The sequence below is a fragment of the Rhea americana genome, unplaced genomic scaffold (genome assembly GCF_003343005.1).
Source record: "Rhea americana isolate MKP2758 unplaced genomic scaffold, rheAme1 scaffold_426, whole genome shotgun sequence".
NCBI classification, from domain to species: domain Eukaryota; kingdom Metazoa; phylum Chordata; class Aves; order Rheiformes; family Rheidae; genus Rhea; species Rhea americana.
Window position 1 is genome coordinate 267,574 of NW_028186564.1, and position 21,875 is coordinate 289,448.

A 21,875-nucleotide genomic window follows, 5' to 3' on the forward strand; every position below is an offset into this window, starting at 1 on the left:
TTAAATAACTTCCACTTCTCTCTGAGCTCTGAACTTGTTATGTGAATTGAAATAGAAACTAGTTTTGCTCACAGACCTGTATCAGCTCTTCACAATCCCACTGTGCTGCAGCTCTAACTGCCATGTCCAGCTGGCAAGAACAGAAGCAGGAAGAATTTGGGTATGCAGAAAGCTCCTAAGCTGGGTCAGTAATTTCTGTTGCACCTACATGATGTGGACAACTGGAGTTAAAGACCCATTTTCTTCCCATGTTTGACAAACACAATATTGGAAAGAGCTCAGTAACTCAGAGAAATTCACTTTTTCCGTGGTCACACAGGAAACCAGAAGGGCTGGGCAAGAAGCCAGATCAAGGTAGACAACCCAGTGGCACTCCAAGTGTGCTCTGATGGCACGCGCAGACAGGAGATCTCTGCTGCCAGCGAGATCCTTCACATGCTGCTAAACTTCTAAACAGTTAACAGTTTTGGGTGCTATGAGGCTTTGAGTCACTCTTGTAACAAAATTAAACCTAAGGAGAAAGGGAAGAATCACTGAGGGCCTCAGGTCTGCACGACTGCCACCACCTGCACCCTGCTCTGAGGCACGCTCCACTTGGCTCCTCCGGAGGCCTCTGCGCTGGAAAGGAAGAGGTGCTGACACCAAAGGGCAGGGACTGGGTGAACTCCGCGGCCAGCAGCGGGCTGTCCGGCCCCAGGTAGCCGCGCCGGGCAAGGGGCCAGCGCAGGGATGAAAGGAGGCCTTCATAGGGAGCACAAAGGGCAGCCTGTGATGCTGCGAGGGCTGGAAGCACAAGCGTGGAGCGGTCCAGAGCGCTGCGGTGCTGGTGAATGTTAAATAAACTTGTTTACAGAAAGGCAGGGCTGCATATATACGTACAGAGACCAGAAGGCTGTCTGAATGCTCTTCCCTTCTTTCTCAGTACAAGGCAGGAAATTTCCTTTTCTAAGGAGGTGAAATGCAGGAAAAAATAATCCACTCTGCACTAAAAGCCCCCAAACTACGACAGCAGAAAGTTGTTCTGCCCCCGAGATGACTTACAACATCTGATGGTTCCCTGGTGTCCTACTTGGAGGTAGGAGAGAAGAACAGGCTTAAGAGGGCCTTGGACCTCTTCAAGGCAACCTAGAGAAAGCAAAGCCTCTCGCATGCCCCAGGATCAGAGCTGCTGGCCCTGAGGCACCCACCCCCCGTCAAAAAGTGACATGAACTCGGGAAGTTTTCGCAGAGCAAAGTAACACACAGAGGAGCACCAGCTGGGTCCAAACCACGGCTGCAACGCGCAGCCACAGGGCGAGCAGAGCGATGCTGGCAAGGCAGGGATCCAAGAGCGAGGACCCACCACTCGCAAGAAATTTAAGATAATCTGAGCAAAATTTTAGCCCTGAGAGGAAGCAGAGCAAGGCTTCACTAGAAGCGAATCCATCCTTGTGTGGGCAAGTAGAGAGTAACAGTCGAGAAAAAACCCCTTACCCGGTTTGGGGGAAGAGCAGTGCCGGGGGCCTGCGAGCGCAGGCTGCAGTTATGCGCTTAAACGATTAACGTCCCGTTACCGACAAAGCAAAGCTCAGTGTCTGAGGAGGAAAACACCCACTTTTAAGTGCTCATTTCTTAGTTTAAAGGTTCCCCAGCAAGAACACATCTGAAAAGGGAAGTGTGGGAGGGAAACAGCAGCTGCAATAATCCTGTTCTTGTGCCTGCTGATGTTCCTGCCAGGCGCAGCGGTGAATCCCCTGCTTGTGTGAGAACTCCCTCAAAGGAGTCCCCTGGCCCGCGAGGCTGCTGGCCGGGACGGCCCCGCGAGGGGACCGCGACCCGGCCTCGCTCCGCGCCCCGGAAGGCAGCGCGGGACCTGAAGGAAAGCGCCGTGCTCCCGCCCGTCGCCTCGGCCTGAGCCGCCCTCTCGCGCCCTACCAGCCCTTCAAGGAAGGCGCGAGCGCAGAAGTGCCCCGCTGCTCGGCCTGGCCGCGAGCGGACCTTCCCGGAGCTCAGGTCCGGACGGAGCGCCTCTCCGGCGCCGCCGAGCGCCTCGCGACGCCCGTCCCTGCGGGGAAACTCAAGCAGTATGAACGCACAACTCGGCTTTCCAACCTTCGCGTAGACATTGCCACGTTTCCCTCTCAAAATCCATTTGTCTGCTGCAGTGTTTTGCTGTCACAAGAAGCGGGGAAGGAGCCAGACTCCGTCCCGCGTGCCTTCGCTAGAGAAAGTGTTTCAGTTCTTTTCGTGACTGTAACTTATTCCTGCAGTTTCGAGCAGGCAGGTAGCTTGTCCCGTCACCCGCCGGGGGCACGCCATGCCGCGATCTACTGCCGCCAACGCTCCCGGAGGCGCTGCCGCTGCTCCGCTTAAGAGAAATTGCAAGGGATTTATAACATCTTCCTAACAGAAACATGGTCTCGGGATGGAAATATATTCTTACTCAGTGCTAGCTACAGACTACAAAGCTAATTTATGATTTTTCAGGTCGATTATAACTCAAATAAATACTGAAGAACATTTGGAGGGGAGGGAGAGGAGGATAGAGGTATGCAAGGGCAGGAGGACGTGGCGGATTAGTAAAAGCTCTCCTGCTCTTTCGAGCTTTAAAGGCAAACAAGGATCCTTACCTGCTAGCCCCGCGGGGACCAGGACGCCGCACAGCGTTAGCAGGACCAGGCGAAGGGCTCGGCGGTAGGGCATGGTTTTCTACAGGAAAGGCGTCGGCAGGAATTCTTAAAACTCTCCAAAGTATTAAACGACTTGGAAATTTCACTAGTATAAGAAAAACTTTGTCCAGTCAGGTCCAAAAAAAAAAAAAAAATCCCTTTGCGAGAGCAAGTAGATGGAGAGAGCGCAAAGCCCAGCAGAGACTCGCTCTCGCCGCCTTCCAGAGCGCACCTCCTCCCCGAGCCGGCTCCACCCTCCGCAGCTCGTGCCGAAAAACCCACCGGCGGCCGAGCCGTTAGGCACCCGGCCGCCCGCACACTGGCGGGTTGTTGCCCAGCCCTTCCCAAAGGGCTCGGGGACGCGTTCGAAATTCCTTCCCCCTCCAAGGCCGCCCCCCGGCGCGCGCGAGCCACCGCAAGGTTCATTAGCGGAGCTAACGCCGACAGCGAGCCAGCGGCCGCAGGGCTTTGCCGCCGCCTCCGCGTGTGGGGCGCCGGTGGGCTTTCCAGGGTGGGCACGGGCGAAGAACAAGGGCCTCAATTTTTAAGGGTAAAACGCTCTGAACTGGAGCCAGAGCAGCTCCGTGGCATCCTTGTTTTCTGGGTGTAAATACTTACAGCGGTGCACTGAGAGCCGTGTGTGGTCTCCCGTGGCGGGATCGCCTATTAAAACCCGGTAACGGTCTTCGGGAGAAGCTCCTCTGCCAGACGCGAGACCAGCACCTTCCTCAGATCTGAGCTGAACAGACGCTTTTTCTTCCTGCAAGCCTCAGCCATCCTGTCTCTCTCCTCCAAATGGACTAACGAAGAGTTAACAGCAGAGAAACTGGAGGTTTGTGCACCAACAGGAGTTTTGGGAAAGGATGAAGCATATACGAGGAACATTGCAGTTTATCACAGGACAGAAGAATTATTATTTAAGTTGGTATGAGGGTGAAACACTTTGTTTTCTTTTCAGAAGAAGAATTTGCAATTAAGTACACAAACATCCCCAATGCCAGTTCTTTACGCTCTAAAAACATGGCACGAAGTTTTGTCACGAATTTTCAGATTCACGGTTTTCTGGTAAAAGGTCTCTGCTTTTTGGCTTTCTCCAGCAGCCAGCCACACACAGTTCAGGCGCGCTTTTAAACCCTTCTGCTCAGCTGAATCCTTCGCAAAAGCACTTGGCTGTGAGAGGAGCCTGGAAAAACAAGGGCAGAGTGCTGCCGCTGCTGGGAAGCGGAGTTAGGACGCGACTTTCACTGAAACGTGCTCAGAAGAGACCTCCGAGGTCTCCAACAGATCCAGCGCTACCTTTCAAACCTTGACCACAGCCGCGTTGGCTTCCCAGGCTCACGTCCCGCCCGAAAAGCGGACGGAAGCCTAGCACAAACACGTACGAGCTGCAGATGCGAAGTTGTAGCTTCTGTCTTTCCCCTCCCTCTCGATCCGAACCACCTTCACTGCTCTCGGCACCGGCCGCTACGCAGGGAGGAGGTGACAGGGCAGGCACCGGCACGCGCGGTCTGAAACGCCAGCGCGATGCCTCTGCGCTGAGGGCAGAGTCAGAGTATTAAAGTGTTTAAGAACAAGATCTTCCCCTCTGGCCCATTATCCACAACTCTCAGAGGCCAGGCAAGGGCCCTTGGGTTCGACAAATTAGTGCGCATTTTTCCTGCTGTTTTTTTTTTTTTTTTTACCTTTTCATTTAGCAAGTGCTAAATGGTTCCTTTCGTCCTCCCCATCTGAGCTGGGAGTTAGCACGCTTTGGCTTGCTTGTTACACAGTAAGCAGTATTCCAAAATTAGGTTGTAGAAATCAGATCGTACCATTAAAAAAAAAAAAAAAGGCATCTATGAGCAAGATACTTACATGCTAACAAATTAGGATATTAAAACAAAATTTGCAACGCAGGCATGTACTGTTCTCTCCAAGACAGCAGCTAAACATAACGCAGAACTACTGCATCAGTTATTCACGGACTCGGTCTTTGTGGACACGTGAATGCGAGAAGGACATTTATCAACAACCTTTACTGCGATTTTCCACACAAAAAACAAGGAAAAAAAAGGAAAATAGGATTTTATCTGAAAAACAGCCTACAAGGTGTCTCCGTGGGCATTACAGTAGACAGGAGAGATAAACCTCTCATTTAGGGAAGGGAACTGGGGTGGGTGGGGTGGTTGCTGGCTACTGGTTACTTACTACTGGCTGAGCGTGTTTTTAATAACAGAAAACCGGCCACGGCTTGATCTCTCCTGTATAAACAACACGAGTGTGAATGCACATGTTTCTGTACACAGAGAGGGGGGGGAGAAATCAAAGCTTTCCTGTCAAAATTTTCCAATCTCAACTTACTGGTGTTTATTTGAACTCTAAAATTATCAAGTAGAAAAAACCCACCGGTATTCCTCACCAGGGAAGGAATAAAGCAGCAGTTGTTGCTCCACATCCTGTGTATTTGCTTGTTGTTTCTTGATGAAAACTGACGAGAGTCGAGTTTGGGGCCAGTTTTAGCACCAGGAATTATCTCAAAACTCAGCTTTGACAAAAGCAAGCAGAAAATTTGCTCTCAGATATAATACAACCAGGTTTTATTTAAGTTCTCTCTTTTTCCCCTCCCCCCCCAACACTGGCAAAAGTTCAGAGGGAGTTTAAAGTTTTGTAAACATTTTAACTACCCCTCTTCCCCCTTTTATGAATTTACAAAGCAAAGGAGACAGGGAGACCAGATTTCCAACAGTTCCAAGTCTCTCCATGCTATTGGATCCAAAAACTATATACAAGTCTGCAGCAGTCTCTGTATAGTTACTGTACATGTTTGGGGGCAGGGGGAAGAGAGAGGAGGAAGAGGAGGAGGGGAAGGTGACCCCAAAAAAATAATGAATAAACCAAACAAAATAAAATCCAAAGCCAAACTGCTCTTTAGCAACTCGAACTGTTTTCTTTAGGCAGTGATGACAGAGAAAGACAGACACCTTCATACACCTCCACCAAAACTAGCTTATCTCCCTTGGCAGGTTATAACCCTCTGGGAACGGGAGATGGGACCAGGGGGTTGAAAGTAAGTGCATTTGGCAGTTTTAGTTGTCTATTTTGTGGCGTGTGGGGGTAGTGGAGAGGGGAGGATGGTGTTAAGTCTTCTGGTGAGAGAGGAAGGTTACGACTCCATAAATATTTAGACATTATGGATCCATGTGAAAGCGTGTGAAGTAATTTAAGGTGTAGAAGATAAGCAGGCTATCATTGCACATAGCTTCGCCCTCCAGTCTCTCTTCATTGCAAAAGGGCACCTCTGTCCTTTAACCTAAGCTCTGTTGTTTGAAACGACAACAGGCTGAGACTGCTCAGGTAAATATTTGAAAGCCAGTGTTCACCCTCACCAAAGACTAAAGATCCACATGGAGAGATCCTACTGTCTCTTAAACGAGACAAATTTGCAGGAAGAAGAGCCCAAAATAAACTGGTCCTAACCATCAGAAGGTAGCATTGAAGAGATAAATTCAACCTGAAAGAGAAGAAATGCCACCTCCCTTTTCCCACAAGTCCCCACTTCTCCAGGAATGCTGGAGTATGCTGACAGGACACACTACCAGCTTCAGCATCACCACCTAATGAAGACAGACTCGAGCTTTCCCTCCAAAAATAATGTGCTGAGAAGGGCTGGCAGGGGGTGTGCAACTTCAAACCAACCCAAGCTAAACTGCGCCTGCCACCACCCCTCTCCTGCTGTTGCCAGTTCTAAGGTTAGCTTATGAATGCAACTCCTGGCTTGGGAGAGCACCTCTTGCCCTGATGGAGCGCGGAAGTCAGTATCTGTGTGGCATTTTGGTTTTGACCAACATCTGTTAACCACAAACTCTCTCTTTCTCTTCCTCTCTCTCTCTCTCTCCGTGACTGCACATGTTGGATGTGGTAAGAGTAACCAGAAGAGGGAAGCAACTGTTTGCAGAATCCCAATTGATTTTTTCCAGGTATGTCAGCAGAAGAAATCACAGCACAGTGAAAGCTTGCTGCCCAAATCAGCCTTGTTGTGAACAAATCCTATCTCCCACCCACCCAGGACTTGGAGCAAAGTCCATGCATCTATAGGCTGACGGTAAGAACAACGCCTGTGTAGTCCTGGGCAGAAAAGGGTTTGCTGGGGCTACAGGAAGCAGCCTGAGATGATTCTGTGATTCACTGCAAGGCAAAGAAGAACACATGGTGGAGAGTACTGTGTCCAAGACGGAGAATCCATGGTTAACAGATGCAGGAAAAGCCAGTTGATTTGCACATGCTCAGTAGTCTTCCAAAGTCTCTATTTCTCCCATATTGAGCCGCTCTGATGAGGCATTCACTGAAAACCCTATAAAACAAAGACAACTGGTGTTAAAGATCCGGATGTGATGTATTGTATATGCTGCAACATATCTGTTTATGTAGCAGCTCTTTAAGACAAAGTAACACATAACAAAAACTGATAGGAAATTCATTAAGGCTAGGTAGAATGACTCAAATTGAAATTATATAAAAATCAAAGATGACCAATCACATATTTAGATAAAAGTATCACTTGGTCTTTAAAGACAGATCAGCAGAAACCGGGTTTCAACTTTAAAGATGGCATCTGCAGAGCTAACTTGGTATCTGGGCACAGCGGAGATATGGCTGAGCAACATCGTGGAAGGGAACATATTTGAGTCAACTGGCACTTGGAAGTGCCTATCAGCACACAGGTGGTACTTGGTTGGTCCAGGAAGCTAAACCAGTTGCTTTTTGAATTCAGACTCCCAGTGTTGACTATGCTGCTCAACACTTCTGGGGGCACGATTAACTCCAGCTGGAGCTGTTCTACTCTTAGTTTAAATCTAACTATGTATTTGATAAATTTAGTGAAAATTCCACACATTTCCATGCTTTTTACAATCTCCAAACACTGCTCAGGGGTACAACCTGAGAAAGTACAATGCTGCATGCTGCTCTCTAGGTGGCTGAAGATATACCCGAACTTCTACCGATCACTAACTGTACATTACAATGATACACGTGAGACACGAGCAAAAAAAAGGCAATACATCTTTTACAAAGGAAAAATCCCAATGGTAGAGTGTAACTTTTGCATAGAAATTCTATGCAAAGTTTTTTTTTTTCATAGACTGTAGCTAAATCTAAAATGAGCATTTCTTTGTCTCCATTGGCTTGTTCTGTGCTAGAGAACAAACCACTTTTCACAGCCATTATCCTCAACAGATACCAAGTGCTCTGTTCAGTAGGTTTAAGGAAACCATTCTGGCTCCCTCTGGTGGCACTCTTCCCTAGAAATTTTTGGAATTATTTTGCGGTGAGTAGTATTCATTTTTATGAAATTGCACATGTTAGTTCCCTTACGGTTGCAGCTTCATGTATAATCATGATTTCTTAATAATGCAACATGAGCAGATTTTAACAGACATTTTTCCATAAATGTTGTAAGGGCAGATTAACTATCATCCTCATCTCATAAAAACTAAACTGAGTAGGGGGAGAAAGGGAAAAGTATTAATGGCATCTGCATCTTTATTGCTTCTAGGTCAAGACTTGTGACCAGATTTGGTCTGCATTCCCCTGCCCCTAGGAAGAGCTTTACTGCCTTTTCTAAGATGGTGAGTTCATGTAGAAAAATTAGGAAGACAAAGTTAAGTCTTATGAAGCTGTTCCAGAAGAAAAAAAACAGAAAACATGTGCTTTGCTTTTATAAACATTTCATATAAATGTCAAAAATACTTAGCATGAATTCAATAAAATAAGCATAGGCCAACTCAAAGCAGAAGAGAGTTTGACATCCCTGAACTACTTAGGTTTCCAAATAACAACCAAGGCATTAAATAGCTCTCCACAATCAAAATTGAAAATAAACAAATATCTCCTTTTATTAACTATGTATATATACACATTATTAAAAAAGCAGATCACTGTAGAGAGCGAGCTTTTTACGGGCAAAATGTGAAATGTCTTACTATGCAAGAAGCTTTCATGCTACCAACCACCTTTACTTGCTTTCAATCATAAGAAGATACAAGTTATCACCATTATACCACATAAATGCCAAACATATCTGGGATCATCATTTATTCCAACAGCACCCTTAAAGATCCAGGGTATCTGAAGGGATAGCCTTATGTCCATGATAGGCAGCTTCCTCCATATCAGAGAACAAAAATTCCCAACATACAAAAACTTGGTCTTTAACATCTTCTGGAAAAGTTGCTTTTCATCTCTTAAAACAGGTGAGCAATGCTAATGAATACAGGCATGTTTAAACAAGGCAAATACAATCTTTCCCCCTACTATACATGACCTTTTTCCCTTGGAAACTTCTAAGCTCATTCTGAACTTCTTCCTAAAAACTACAGCCTGCCACATAGACTTCCTGATTTTTCAGACTATTTTCTACATTTTTCCCTCCCTCACTGAGGAAGGAGGACATATTGGAAGTGAGCCTTGTGCTTGATATCAAGACTTAATAACTAGAATTAAGATTTTCCTCTAGAAGACCCTTGTTCTTTCTTTACTGCCTGCACCTGGGCAAACAAGTTACAAGGGACTCCTCTAATCAGGAAGTGGAATCACTGATTTACATCAGTGTATTCTACATGATACTGTACTCTGGCCCAAACTGCCCCTAGCAGCAACAGGAATATTAGACAAAATTTTTCCACAAATCTGAAGCATTATTAAAAGAATTCTTACACTGAAATACAGACTCTAAATGTTCATCTTTCACCTTTTCTGTTTTAATTCAATGGTTACATTTAGATGAACAAGATTTCTACATTCCACAAGGCTTCCCCCTGCCATCCCCAAAACATTAACCTTGAAAAAAATTAAAACTGACCTAGCAAGCTGGGATCTGCGCGAACCATCTTCTGTTTCTTCTTTTTCTTCCCACTCTGCACAGCCTCAAAATTGGATTGCTGGTTGTTGCTCTGATTGGTCTGAAAGACCGAATGTAGCGAACTGTGGTTCATCCCCCACACAGAATCCTAGAACGAAAACAAGTACAAAATTACAAAATGGAATTAAGCTTATTTATACTGAAAACATTCAGAGCCCCCAAAGCACTTCCTGTATCACCTCTCTCCAAAGCATACTGGCCAGCCCAAGTCACTATTTGATCTGCAACTGGCCTCAACTATTATTTAGTTACAAAGGATGAATGATTCTGCAATAAATACTTGAAATTTGCTTTTTTCTCCCTCAGCATTTCACATCACCTCTAGCATCTTGCTTATGCTCCTGTCACACTAGCAGAAATCCAGACTCTTCAGATTCCCAGATAACATCTATTTGCTTCTAACTATAGCAAGTAAGATTTACCTGTTGCTGCTGCTGTTGCCGTTGCTGACTGGCTTTCTGTTTGGCACGGCGCTCAAGAAACTGCTTGGCAAACTCCTTAGCCTCAGGAGTATCTCCAAGATAGGCTCTGATGTAATCATGGACCTCATAGGGAGACTCTACTTCCTTTAGGAAGGAAACAAACGTGGGAACTGCAAGAGAAGATGGCCGTGAGAGAATGTGTGCAGACGTGTGAACCCGTACAGGCAAAAACCCACAAGGTTTGGATTTCTGTTTCAAATACTTGCCAACCTAGCGGCCACAGCAAATGGCTTGCCCTTTTAGGCTCCCTACAGCAGAGCCCTAAAATGTGTTTCACTTACTTTACAGGCAAAGCAAGAATAAGACAGACTAAGCTAATGTGATGAGAAGGCAAATCAAACTGGCAGTCCTAAGGGTACATTAGCCCATTAGCTTTAGACACTGCCAGTTCGGAAGCTAATTCAAAGTTAATGCCAGGCCCAAATGAAAATATTCTCGTTAGTGCTGTCATCAATGCATTTTCTTTTTTGGCTGAAGCACAGCAGGGCACAGTCCACAGTGACTGACCTGACCTGCAAACAACTGAAGTTCAACAGTGAGCACACCTACAAGCCTCCTTCACCACCTGTTGTCTTTAGAAGACTTTTGTTGGGCTGCATTACTGAACACAGAGAAGGGCAAAGCAAATCACAAAGACACCACAGCAACAGCTTTTCACCTGTGACAACATATCTCTGAAAGCACAGAAGCTCACCGCAGATGTGAGACACCTGGCAGCACTACAGAGCCACAGCCTCCCTTCAGACACTGGAGGCAACTAGTTGGTTTATCACAGATCAGGCCAACAAGGTTCTTAGAGCATATATGGGCTGCAGAGGAGGAGAAAAGCTGGAACTGAGAGGTGCAAACCTAGCTCTTGGGGCAGCTTTTTCTCCAGCCAGGCTTGAGAGCCCCACAGAACCACAACTTTGCAGCACGTGGATACTAGAGCACAGGGATCTGCAATTTCCAAGCAACCAGTTTTACCAAAAGACCAAAAAACTACCCCACAATAAGCACACCACCAGCTTTATAGGGAGACATATGATAATTTTGCCTGCACTTAAAAATCAACTAGATCCTTATCACTTATCTGATACTGCTTCCACCAACAAGAAAACTTATCAGCTGGGCTTTAGATGACAGATTTTAAAACTAGTTCCAGTTCCAATTGATTTTTAGCATTTAACCTACTGAAAACCATGGAGAAGAAGATATAACAGTTCTTAGGATCACCCTTTAGAAATTATGCCATTTTGTTGACTACATTGCAAAATTACTTTAACTAAATGTCATTACTTTTCCTCAGAATTATCTACTCAGCAGACCAATGTGATACTGTTTGTCATGCAGCACCACAGCGAAGCATTTCCATTCCTGACTGCCTCTTACCATCTAAGTTATTGGCTGTGTTGAGTGCATGAAGCATCTGTTCACACCACTGAGTGAATCCATCCTGGGCTTTATTAACCCCCTGGAACAACTTCAACAGCTTCTCCTCTTCTTCCACCTTCTTGTTTTGTCTACTTGTAATACCTACAGATTTACTGAGATAAAGAAAAAACAGACAATACTACAGTTACAAACTATGAGACTTACCAACAGTACAGTATACAGTCTAGCACTAAAACACTCACTAATTTACAAGAGGCAAGTGCTGTTTAAGAACCAACTCATTTTCCAAATAGATGCCGAAGTAATTTGTGACTGATCACCTATTAGCTATTTTTTTCGTCAAAAGGGATCCTGAGTGACACACAATAAAGGAAAATACACAAAGATGCTATAATTGCTTAGCGGTCATCTCAGGACCAGTAGCCTTTCTTTGCAAAAGCTCCTTCCCCAGTTCCTACCTGAGGCTGGCATTGCTTTTGTTTTTATTGGTCGAGTTACGAGGTCCCACTTCCTTCACTGCATCATCCCAGAAACCCATGTTTGAGTTTTTGGTATCAGCATTACTCCAGATGCTACTGACTAGGTCAGATGCCCACTGGTTGCTGGGATTAGTGTTTAGGGAGCCCCACACTGAATTCCCAATGCTGGTGTGCAGGTTAGAGTGCTGTTGAAACATAACAAAGAGATCCTGGTTATTAACACCAGACCTGGCAAAACAGTAATGAACTGACATGGAGAACTGTCACGTACTGTTTCCCTCCATGTATTGATAAGACAAACACTATTCATACCGTAGTATTTCTGACTCTGTTCGGCTGCTGGTGCTGCTGTTGCTGCTGTTTCTGCATCTGCCTTGCCTCTTCCTGCTGTATCTCCAGCAGGGACTTGGTGGTGCCTGTTGGTTTGGTGACATTACCCCAGCCTGACAGTTTTTGCTGCTGTTGTTGCTGCTGTTGCTGGAGGGCTTTCATTAGTTCACGCTGTTGACGTCTTTGCTGTTGCATGCAAGAAAAACCCTTGGTTACACTTTCAGGAAATCACCGCTATTCAGAATTCCAGCAGGGAAATTGATTTTAAACAGCTTTCAGTTTCTTCTGTAGAAGTTTGGCTGACCTAACATTATTTTAGTGCTGTTACAGATCCTCCAAGAAGGGAGATGCTAAGTGTGACTACCAAAGGTAAACTGTTTATTAGCTTAAGACAGAATAGTGTGCTCAACTGTTACAACTGTTGCTAGTCAGGCATTTGGGATCTTAGGGGAATACTTCCTCCTACCACTTCCCCCCCCCCCCCCTTAAATGCCCTGGTTTCATGCACAAAGCAGATTACAGCACAGGTGTGGAACATCTTTATAGTGTTTCTTGAACATGTTATACTCCTAGGATTAAAAGAAAAGAATACCACTTGTCCTCCTTTCAGGATATTTACATTAAGAGGTTATAAAAACCTTCAAATAAATACCTATTGAATCTATGATTGAAAGATAGGATTAAGTTTTACCAGTGTTATGCTATTTCAAAAAATCATCATCTTTCTCATTCCTACCAATCACTTAATCAACAGCTAAGCAGGCATTTTGTCAAGTCCACTTTAATTAACATTACACTCCCTCAGCATCAATTTACCTCTTCTCGAAGCTGCCGTTCTCGTTCTTCCTCTAGCTTTTGGATTTCTGCCAATGACAGTGTTGTCTGGGATTGACATGCTCCTGAATTTGACTGCTGACCCCATGTTGAAGATGAAGGGAGCTAGGCCAAAAAAAAAAAAAAAAAAAAAACCTCATCAGTAAGAATTACAAAAATCTTTTAGAGACTACCACTACTAAAGTATAAACATGAAAAAAAATATAAGCCCATACGGCACAGGAAAAAGAGGGATAATCTCCTCCACCTTCAAACTTTGATAAAATATTAGAAGTCATAAAATAGTAAAAAACTTAAAATACACACTAAAAACTGTATGTTTTTCAATTGCCATCTGATGCATCAGCACCAAAGCTGTAGCATATCAAGAATAAGATCTGAAAGACAGCAATCAAATTTTGATTCCAAAGACTTTTGTTATACATTTGCATGCTTTCTGTGGAATAAATAGAAGGCAACTGTATAATACTTTTTGAAAAAGTGACTCAAATGCAGCATGGTATTTATCTGCTACAGACACATCTCAGCTGCCTTTTCCTGGAGGGAATAACCACAACCCAGTTACATTTATTCCAGTAGAACTACAGGATAAGGAACTGCAAAAGCCTTTTTGGTAGGTGTTAGCCAAACACCAGACTGACAAGACAGAGATGGCACCTCTGCATTCAGCAAACTAAGCCTTTCAGATCTATAGCAATGGATAAGTTGGTACTTAGCAATGGCCCTCACTCAGCACAGTAAAGTCGAAATTAACCTGAGAATCCCTTTTCAGCAAGCTTCTCTTGACTGAACCTGCTCCTTCCTTGTTTTGCAACCTTTTCTTCCTCATTTCTCCCGTTACTCTGATAAAGACAATTTACTCTGCCCTCCCCAGACACTTCTTCTCTCCCTGCTCTGTTCAACTCTGACTCCTCCAGTCGTCCCACATAATATATTGAAGAAGGTTAAATTGTAGACATGTGTTACCTTCATTTGTGCAAGTTGCTGCTGTTGCTGTTGTTGTTGCAACCGTCGTAAAGCCTCCTGCTGCTGCTGCCTCTGTCTCATTATTTCTTTCTGGCGCTGGAGTTCCAGCTCCTTGCGCTTTCGCTCTTCTTCTTCGAGTCGCTGCCTGGCTGCCTCTTCTTCCATGCGTAGTCGGCTTTCCTCAAGTCGCCGTTGGGCTTCCTCCTCTTCACGCGCCCACTTGGCAGCCTCCTCTTCCTTCCCAGGACACAAAGAAGAATAAAGTCTCTAAGTTGATTCAGAAAACTTAAATTACTTCAATTCTGCTATTTTAGAGATCCTGAGAGAACTGAGTGGGGCCTTTTTATCTGTGGCCTAGACCATGTTGTTCATTTATCTTTATATTTCTCAGGGTAAAAGTCCTAAAAAGCTAGTCCAGATTACCTAAAAACACAAGATTCACATCACTCCAAAGGACCAGAAACAGTTCTCTATCACCTTCCTTCTGGAAACTGTCCACCTTTCAGTCTAAGCTTCTTCTGTAGGCTTATCTTAGAGTCAAGCACTGCTGTACTTTTAACAGAACAAAGCTCGGACAGGAATAAATTGACAAAAGGCTTAGACTGAATTTGACACAGGCAGGGGAAACTCAACTGACAAGATGTGAGGCTTACTGCTCAACCCTAGAGCTACAAAGGGAAACATGCTCCTGCTAACAAGAGAACAGCTATGTGGTGGGATTGAAATGGTAATGAGCGTCTTGTTATGGAGGGCACTGAAAAAATGAGTTATTAAATAACAATTGGTAATTCTGAAATCGACCTGAAAATTAATGTGAAGTCAATCACGTTTTAAGATTAGTTTGGTTTAGGAGACTGTGACAAGATCAATTACGGAGTGGAAGCTCACGTTCTCCAGCATGAACTCCAAAGCTGACTTTTAAAGGGAAAAACTGTTAGTAATAAAGCAAGAAAAGGTGGAAGGGGCGAGGGGGACAAAAAAAATTGTTAACTTTTGGAAGCACGTATAGTCTTGGCAGAGTACAGAAAGGCTGGCAAAACAGATAACCTCAGAGGAAAGCTAATGATAACAGTTCTATGGTAAAGACCGGGAGAACGACAACTTGCAACATAAATTATTATTCTAGTAGAGTATTTTAAGTATTCAGCCTGTCTTACATAGGGAGGATTAAAAATGTTGCAAAGTCGCTTTTAAGGTTCAATATACATGAAGAAAATCCACACATTCTACAAACACCTCTTTTCCACAGGCAAGATCACATTCTGATTATTTTGTTTCAATCAGGGTACAGGTAAACAACTTATTTTATATTCACTTGATACTGTCTATGAGCTTTGCATTCCTCCACAAATACTGACGCTCTGAGACGTATGCAAGCCTCAAAGCTCATCCAGTTGTGGTTGTCCCTATAATTAAAACATAAAGATCCCTTTTGCCAATTTTCACCTGTTTACGAAGTAATTCCTCTCGCTGTCGCCTTTCCTCCTCTTCTCTTCTCCTCTCTTCCAACCTTCTAAGTGCTTCTTCCTGCTGTTGCCGTTCCTCTTCCTCCCGCTGCCGTCTTAGTGCAATTTCCTGTTCTCTTTGCCTCCTCAGGGCTTCTTCCTGAAGTTGGGAACAAAATGTCAATCTATAAATCCATTTCAAACTGCATGAAAACACAGAATACAACATAATCTGGCCATGTGAATACCTCAGTGAAAGCTTCTCTGCTCCAAGCTAAGCACCAACCAAAGCATTAAACACCAAAGAAGCTTTCTGATGCGATATGCATTTCATACATTTCAAATTCTTTTAATGAGAAAAGAAATTCAAAATCTTTACCTATCTTTCCTTTTATACAAAAAAACAAGCATGTGGAGTGAGAAAACAATTAAAGGGTGAGATTCCTCTTTGCAGTATATAGTAACTATATTTGAACATGTACATTTTGATGTGCAGATGCCTCCATAATCCCCTTTTCAGGTGTCAGAGATGGAAACTTTTCCTACACCAGGAGTTTCTATACACTGACTACTCAAAGTGAACTACAAAACTCAAACCACATCTCCAGATGCCATAAAGGTGGAGCAGCCCAGTGTACTCAAGGACAATGTTACTTTGGGAAGTCAGAGAGATGTGGAAGTCAATGAAGGGGCTTTGACTGGGCTTTCCCTAAATTATTTAAATAACTAAGGCAGTGAAAAGTCTCGAGGGCTTTGATTTTTTGCTATCCCTAGATTAAATATCTTCCAATAAATTATATTTTGTTTTCCAGATAGTAAAATTGTTTACTCTGCCTCCTTCACCTAACAAATCCACCTTCCCAACACAGAAAAACATTAGCACCCTTTCCTACTGCTCTGAAGATTAATGCAAATTTTTCCATTCTGCTTCTTGTGCTTTTAAGGATCAGGGCACAATCAGCATTTTGGGCTCCTCCATGTTGAGAAGCAGGAGCAGTACCTGTCATTTTTTTTCCACCTGCTTCTGACTTCCCCTTGCATAAAATAGTCATGCTTATTGCAGCCTTTTCGGATTTCTGAAATTCAGCAACTCTATTGAGGCCACTCTGCTTTCCATCCGTTCTTTCCACTTCGACTTATTCTTCTGGCTCAGCTCAGACTTTCTACATGTTGGACAAGGTCATTTTTAAAGCATTTGTAAGTGTATTTTCCTTTAGACAGTCAGGACTGCAATTTTATTCCTACATTTTCTGTGAGCAATGTTATGCACAGGAGTAAGGGATGCTAGTTGTGCAGCACGGAGATATCCATTCTGAACTCTTAAAATAAGGAAGGTTTCTTTCTGACAATGGCCAACTTTGGTTGTCTATAATCTAACTGTCCAGCAGAGAGAGAACATTCTTCACAACCAATCCTGTGGGACAGAAGAGCTGCAGGCTGCAAGCCAAAAATAATTCATACCCACGTGTGTCACTCAAATGGGTTGATGCTAAAGGACAAAAAGATTTTTGGTTTTTTGTTTGTTTTTTTTTTTTCCCATGAAATGTGTGATTAAGGTCTTATTCCACTAGCTGGACTTAGAAAATGGTTCACTGGCTACTGTTTTATCTATTAATTTAAGGCTTTGATTTCTCATCTTCAGAAAAGCTTCAAGCCCACACTCAGTGCCAAACCATTTTTTAAACTGGACCCATAACTGGATGAATTGGACACATGCAGTCAAGTCAAAATAATCAAGTGTCCCCAGTGCCAGCGCTGAAAGACTTCTGCTTGTTGTTTCTTCTACTGAAAAGTCGGAGAAGGTTGGGGGTGCGCGAGCCTGCGTTTTGCTTGACCAGAGATCACGCGCACAGCCAGGATCTCCGCTCACGATGCCCAGCCATGAGGCAGGCCGCGGGGACGCCCAGTGCTCGGCACTGACAGAACATGTGCTACCTGAGGGAGAAGAAAAAAAGCCACCAAATCCTCCTACGCGGCAGCAGTTCACTGCCATCTCTGCCCTACTTTCCCCTTTGGAAATGAGACCGTAAGTGCCATGAATAAAGATGCAGAGATCTCCTCGTTCCTAAGGCCTGCCAGAAGGGACACTGCTGAACGCCAGGAACGAGGGGATGTAACAAAATGGAGGTGGGGGGAAATCCGCCCCTCAAACCTGGCAACATCATGAAAAGTTGCGAACCATGTGCTTCATGAAATTTTTTCTTACTCTTCTTCATGGCTCTAGGAAAAGTTCTCTCAATTTTCGTTCCTACATCTTTTCATGGTTCAGTGGTTTTGTTTGAGCATGTGACCAAAAACATCCCCAGCTCTCCCATATTCTTTACAGAACATGGATAGGCTCCTTCCTTCAGCTCTTACTGCTCCCATGTTTATGACTGCCGACTCCACGAGAACCTAACGTTCTTTAGCATCAACCATCTATTTTTATCTAATAATTGTTTTTCAAATACACACATCTTGCCATATACACAATTTATTTCAGATATTTTAAAATATCTCACACAGAATGCTGAAGTAGCATTTCCCATTTCAAGTTAACTCTTCCTTCAGTAGGCTTTGGATTCTTAAATAAAATATTCTAGATTTTTGCAGTTGATAACAGCTGCAATTCTGCTTCCCTACGTTAAAGGCCTATAAATTTTCCAGTTTCTTGGATTTCAACTTTGTCTCAGATACTTTAAAGGGCAGCATTAAAGACATAATTGAGGAAAAACAATTATTAGCTACATGTTAAACCTCAAATTTTGTTCCTGAAAGTAATCAATCATTATAAAACAGAAAATATCACCACATCAGAAAGGGGGACGGGGAGGGAGAACAAAACAAAAATCCACACACACATCCAGGAGCTACACAAACTGCGTATTACTGTTTGCAATGCTACAGTGCAGGTAATTGATGGAAACTATGAACAGAACTGGATTCAACATCATTTGGTATGAAACTTCATCCTATAGGATTTAATCAATATATTAGTTATTTTTTTAGTTATCAGTTATTTTAAAAATTCACCATCAATAGTATATTTACTAACCTTATATACTAGTCTTTTATGCAGTATTACATCAAAAGCCTTCCTGAAGTCCAGGCAGATTAAGTCTACTGCTTCACCCCTCTCAGCTCTCACTGTCATCTCCTCAAAAGAAGTTAATCAAATTTGTTAAGCATCATCTCCTCTGTATAAGCCTGTGCTAATAAATCAGATCATCACTGACTCTACAATGCCTTCTAGTACAGAGGTCAGATTCAAATATTAGAGCAGTTTCCTTACTTTTTATAAATAATTAAATATTAAGCCCTCCTCTGGAAACAGAAACTAAACTCTTTGCTACTTTTTTAAAAAACTCTACTGCTCAGAATTAAGCATTGTGGCAATTATTCCATTGGCAACAAATTAAGACATTTGCTGTTACTGCCTTCCAACCCCATTCTCCTTCTTCCTTGTAAACAAATATTTCACGTGACAGAGAGAGAGAGAGAAAGAGAGAGAATGGGACTGTTTTGTGTACAAAGCCAAAGTGGACAAAAACTTCAGGATTTAATGGATATTTTGAACAAGTTATACACAACGGCAAAACCATTAGTCTGAAAAAAAACTTAATCCAAGGTCTATTTGAAGCCAGAATGGACGAAACTCATCGAGTTACCAAGTGGACAGCTGAAGAGTTATTTACTACTAAAACAGATCTAAAGCAATTTAATTCAGTTAAATTTGAGTATGTTATTGCTTGAATGCTATAATAAAGCCTGAACTTGAGCATTAGAGGATACTTTTCCACTGTATACCATAATGGCTTACATTAATATATCATCACATGTAAAGTAAGGAGCCATTTATTTATAGACTCTGTTCTTAATGATACCATGAAAGCTAACTACATATCACATCCAGTAAGTTCTACTGGAATACATCTGCAGAGAGAAAATCCAAACACTGAATAAATAATTAAAGTCCATAACTAATAAAACTAAAGATCTCAGAGGCTTCCCCAGAAATGTCTGATTCTTAAAGGAGAAAATATTCTTTACACCTACCAACCCAGGCAGATAAAAAATATTTATTTACTTTTTCGCTATAGTAGAAATGATACTTTATAGGGTATTTAACAACTAACTCCTTAGTGAATAAGCTCACCAAAGTGTTTGCCCTTACTCTTCATGTGCAGACTGAGACCTCAACTTTCACCATCTTACCCTCCTATTATACTCAAAGAATTCACCTTATCTTCAATATAGATTTCAGAAATAAGTGCCACAAACTTCAAGCTAATAATCTTTCCATTTCATATGCTTGTAAAGATTATGAACTTACTACAAATCCGATATGCATCCACCTACTGCAAGACCTACAGGTCCTGCCATTCATTTTAACAACCATGCTTGTCCAGCACTTCCAAACCACATCCCTTCTTAAACAACAACCAAAAAAAAGGCTCATAGAGCCCATGACATAATCCCGATCATCTTTTCCTCAAACAAAAATGCCTTTGTTAAAGATAAGCAAGTAGCAAAAATATAAGGCAGATTTTACATCAGTTTAACTCTTTTCAGTATGGCTGCCTACATTTTCTGCATGTGAAACACCTGCTCAATTCTCCAGTCTACTCTGCAACATCCCCTTATCCAAGAGTAGATTGCATACATGGTGAACGAAGATTTAACGTACAATAACTGGGCGACTAACTAAAAATCTAGTATTACTACTAAGGAGTTGGGAGGAAATATTCCATATGGAATAAAACTCCTCATCTCACCTATCAGAATCTATCTTGAAGTGAATCAGAGCCCACTTCTCAAGACTGCAGTTTGGGCTCTCAAACTTAAAAGCAAGAACAGAAAAAAAAATAATTTCATATACTTGCATGAAAAGTATTAGAACTGTCTTCATGCACACCTACCAGAGGTTAATTAGACCCCACAGGATTCTTATAGTGAGTTTATAAAATGGCAGTAGAGATGAAGTGCACTGAGGAAACTCACTTGCTTCCTGCGGGCCAGTTCTTCCTCTTCCCGTCGTTTCCTCTCATCTTCCTGCTGCCTCCTAAGTAGCTCTTCTTGTTGCCTCCGAAGCTCCTCCTGCCTTTTCCTCTCTTCTTCCTCTCGTTTGGCCCTCATTTCCACTTCTCTCCTCTCTTGCTCTAGCTACAATTCATATAAAACTACACTCAGATGCAGATAACATATTCCTACACCACTTCTTATGGCAGCTCCTGCTGAGATTATAGTAACAGGACAGATGATAAAGCATCTGGAAGATGCTTTCCTTCTTAATTGCATTTCTACCTATGAGTTTGTTGCCTGCTGGGGTCACATTCCTGCGATAAGGTCTAGAATAACTCCTAACAATCTGCTCTATAACAAATATTTCTCTAGTCAGTATTTCTACTTCAGCTTCTTACAGTAACTTCTGACTTCAGAAGCTAGCAGAGAATTGCTGTGCAGTCAGCATAAAATAATTGGTTTCTGGTAATGTACAGAATTGCACAGATTCAAACTTAGAAAAGAACTTGATACCAGAGTAGTCATGAAACAACCCCAACAATTAGGACTCTTACTACTCCCTAAACCAATTCTGGTTTAAAGCGAAAACCTGGTGTAAAGAGAAAAGAACTAAGAAAAGTGTTGGCAAACTGGCTCCTGCTCTGGGTTTGGCATAAGAACTCACAATGATCATATTTTTAAACAGAGGTGGCTAGTGAAGAGCTTTTATAAGAAATGTAAAAGTGTTACTAATTAGTTTAGAGGTCAATAGTACCTCCATGGCAACAGATTCTAAACAGCAGTCCACAAGGATTTCATTACTGGTTTGTATAACCATATTCTCTTTATGTAATTTTTAATGAAGACCTGATCACAATTGTACAGCATGACCTGAAGTTTAAAGAGCTAACAGTGTTCCACTGGCTCAAGAAACAGTTATGCTGCAAAACAATGATCCTGATTTCTTAAAATACAAAACAATTTCTGACCTTTGCAGCCTTGGCCTTCTCGAGCTGCTGAAGTTGTTCTAGAGCTGGTCCCTGAGCTGCAGTATCAATGGGCAGATCCCAGACACTGCTTCCTTCCCAGACTAGACAGTAAAGAAAACAAACATTGACAAACAACAGTAAGAACACAAACAAGAACCAATTCAAAAGGGAAAGTCTTGTGTATGCTGGCTGTTACTATATTCTGTGAACTAGAACTATGATAATACATAATTCTTAGTCAGTAGAGGGCCACCTTATCTTCCTGCAGAAGGCAGCTTACCCACTGGATCAAGGCTCCTTCCTACAAAATTCTAGACAAGAACCAGCTATCCAAATTTCTCTCATCTGGGCAAAACACCACTATAATTTAACACTCAGTCTGGATTAACTCTGGATCAAGGTGTCTGATGACCATGCAAAAATTACCGTATTCTTCACAGCTCTCAAAGG

General features: G+C 43.0%; 2 protein-coding genes across 16 annotated transcripts in view; both read right to left on the minus strand.

The window, feature by feature from the left end:
- The window catches only part of SNORC (secondary ossification center associated regulator of chondrocyte maturation), a 10,319-nt gene extending 5,202 nt beyond the window's left edge, over window positions 1-5,117 (minus strand). The window contains exons 1-3 of one of the 2 annotated variants that reach the window (XM_085315315.1): window positions 5,034-5,117; window positions 3,267-4,405; window positions 2,610-2,688 (exon numbers count right to left, since the gene is read on the minus strand). In XM_085315315.1, the coding sequence (XP_085171441.1) occupies window positions 2,610-2,682 (73 nt within the window). In that variant the 5' untranslated portion in view covers window positions 2,683-2,688; window positions 3,267-4,405; window positions 5,034-5,117. Of the gene's footprint in view, window positions 1-2,609; window positions 2,755-3,266; window positions 4,406-5,033 lie in introns of both variants that reach the window. The other variant, XM_085315314.1, reaches the window with a different exon arrangement.
- GIGYF2 (GRB10 interacting GYF protein 2) overlaps window positions 4,970-21,875 on the minus strand; it is a 79,555-nt gene continuing 62,649 nt past the window's right edge. For 3 of the 14 annotated variants that reach the window (XM_085315304.1, XM_085315308.1, XM_085315300.1), the window contains 12 exons: window positions 21,426-21,526; window positions 20,437-20,598; window positions 18,491-18,592; window positions 15,458-15,616; window positions 14,012-14,278; window positions 13,028-13,150; window positions 12,194-12,397; window positions 11,861-12,066; window positions 11,400-11,554; window positions 9,969-10,138; window positions 9,487-9,634; window positions 5,196-6,978 (listed from right to left, as the gene is read on the minus strand). In XM_085315304.1, the coding sequence (XP_085171430.1) occupies window positions 6,911-6,978; window positions 9,487-9,634; window positions 9,969-10,138; window positions 11,400-11,554; window positions 11,861-12,066; window positions 12,194-12,397; window positions 13,028-13,150; window positions 14,012-14,278; window positions 15,458-15,616; window positions 18,491-18,592; window positions 20,437-20,598; window positions 21,426-21,526 (1,865 nt within the window). In that variant the 3' untranslated portion in view covers window positions 5,196-6,910. Of the gene's footprint in view, window positions 6,979-9,486; window positions 9,635-9,968; window positions 10,139-11,399; window positions 11,555-11,856; window positions 12,067-12,193; window positions 12,398-13,027; window positions 13,151-14,011; window positions 14,279-15,457; window positions 15,617-18,490; window positions 18,593-20,436; window positions 20,599-21,425; window positions 21,527-21,875 lie in introns of those variants that run through there. The other 11 variants (XM_085315312.1, XM_085315301.1, XM_085315298.1 and 8 more) reach the window with 10 other exon arrangements.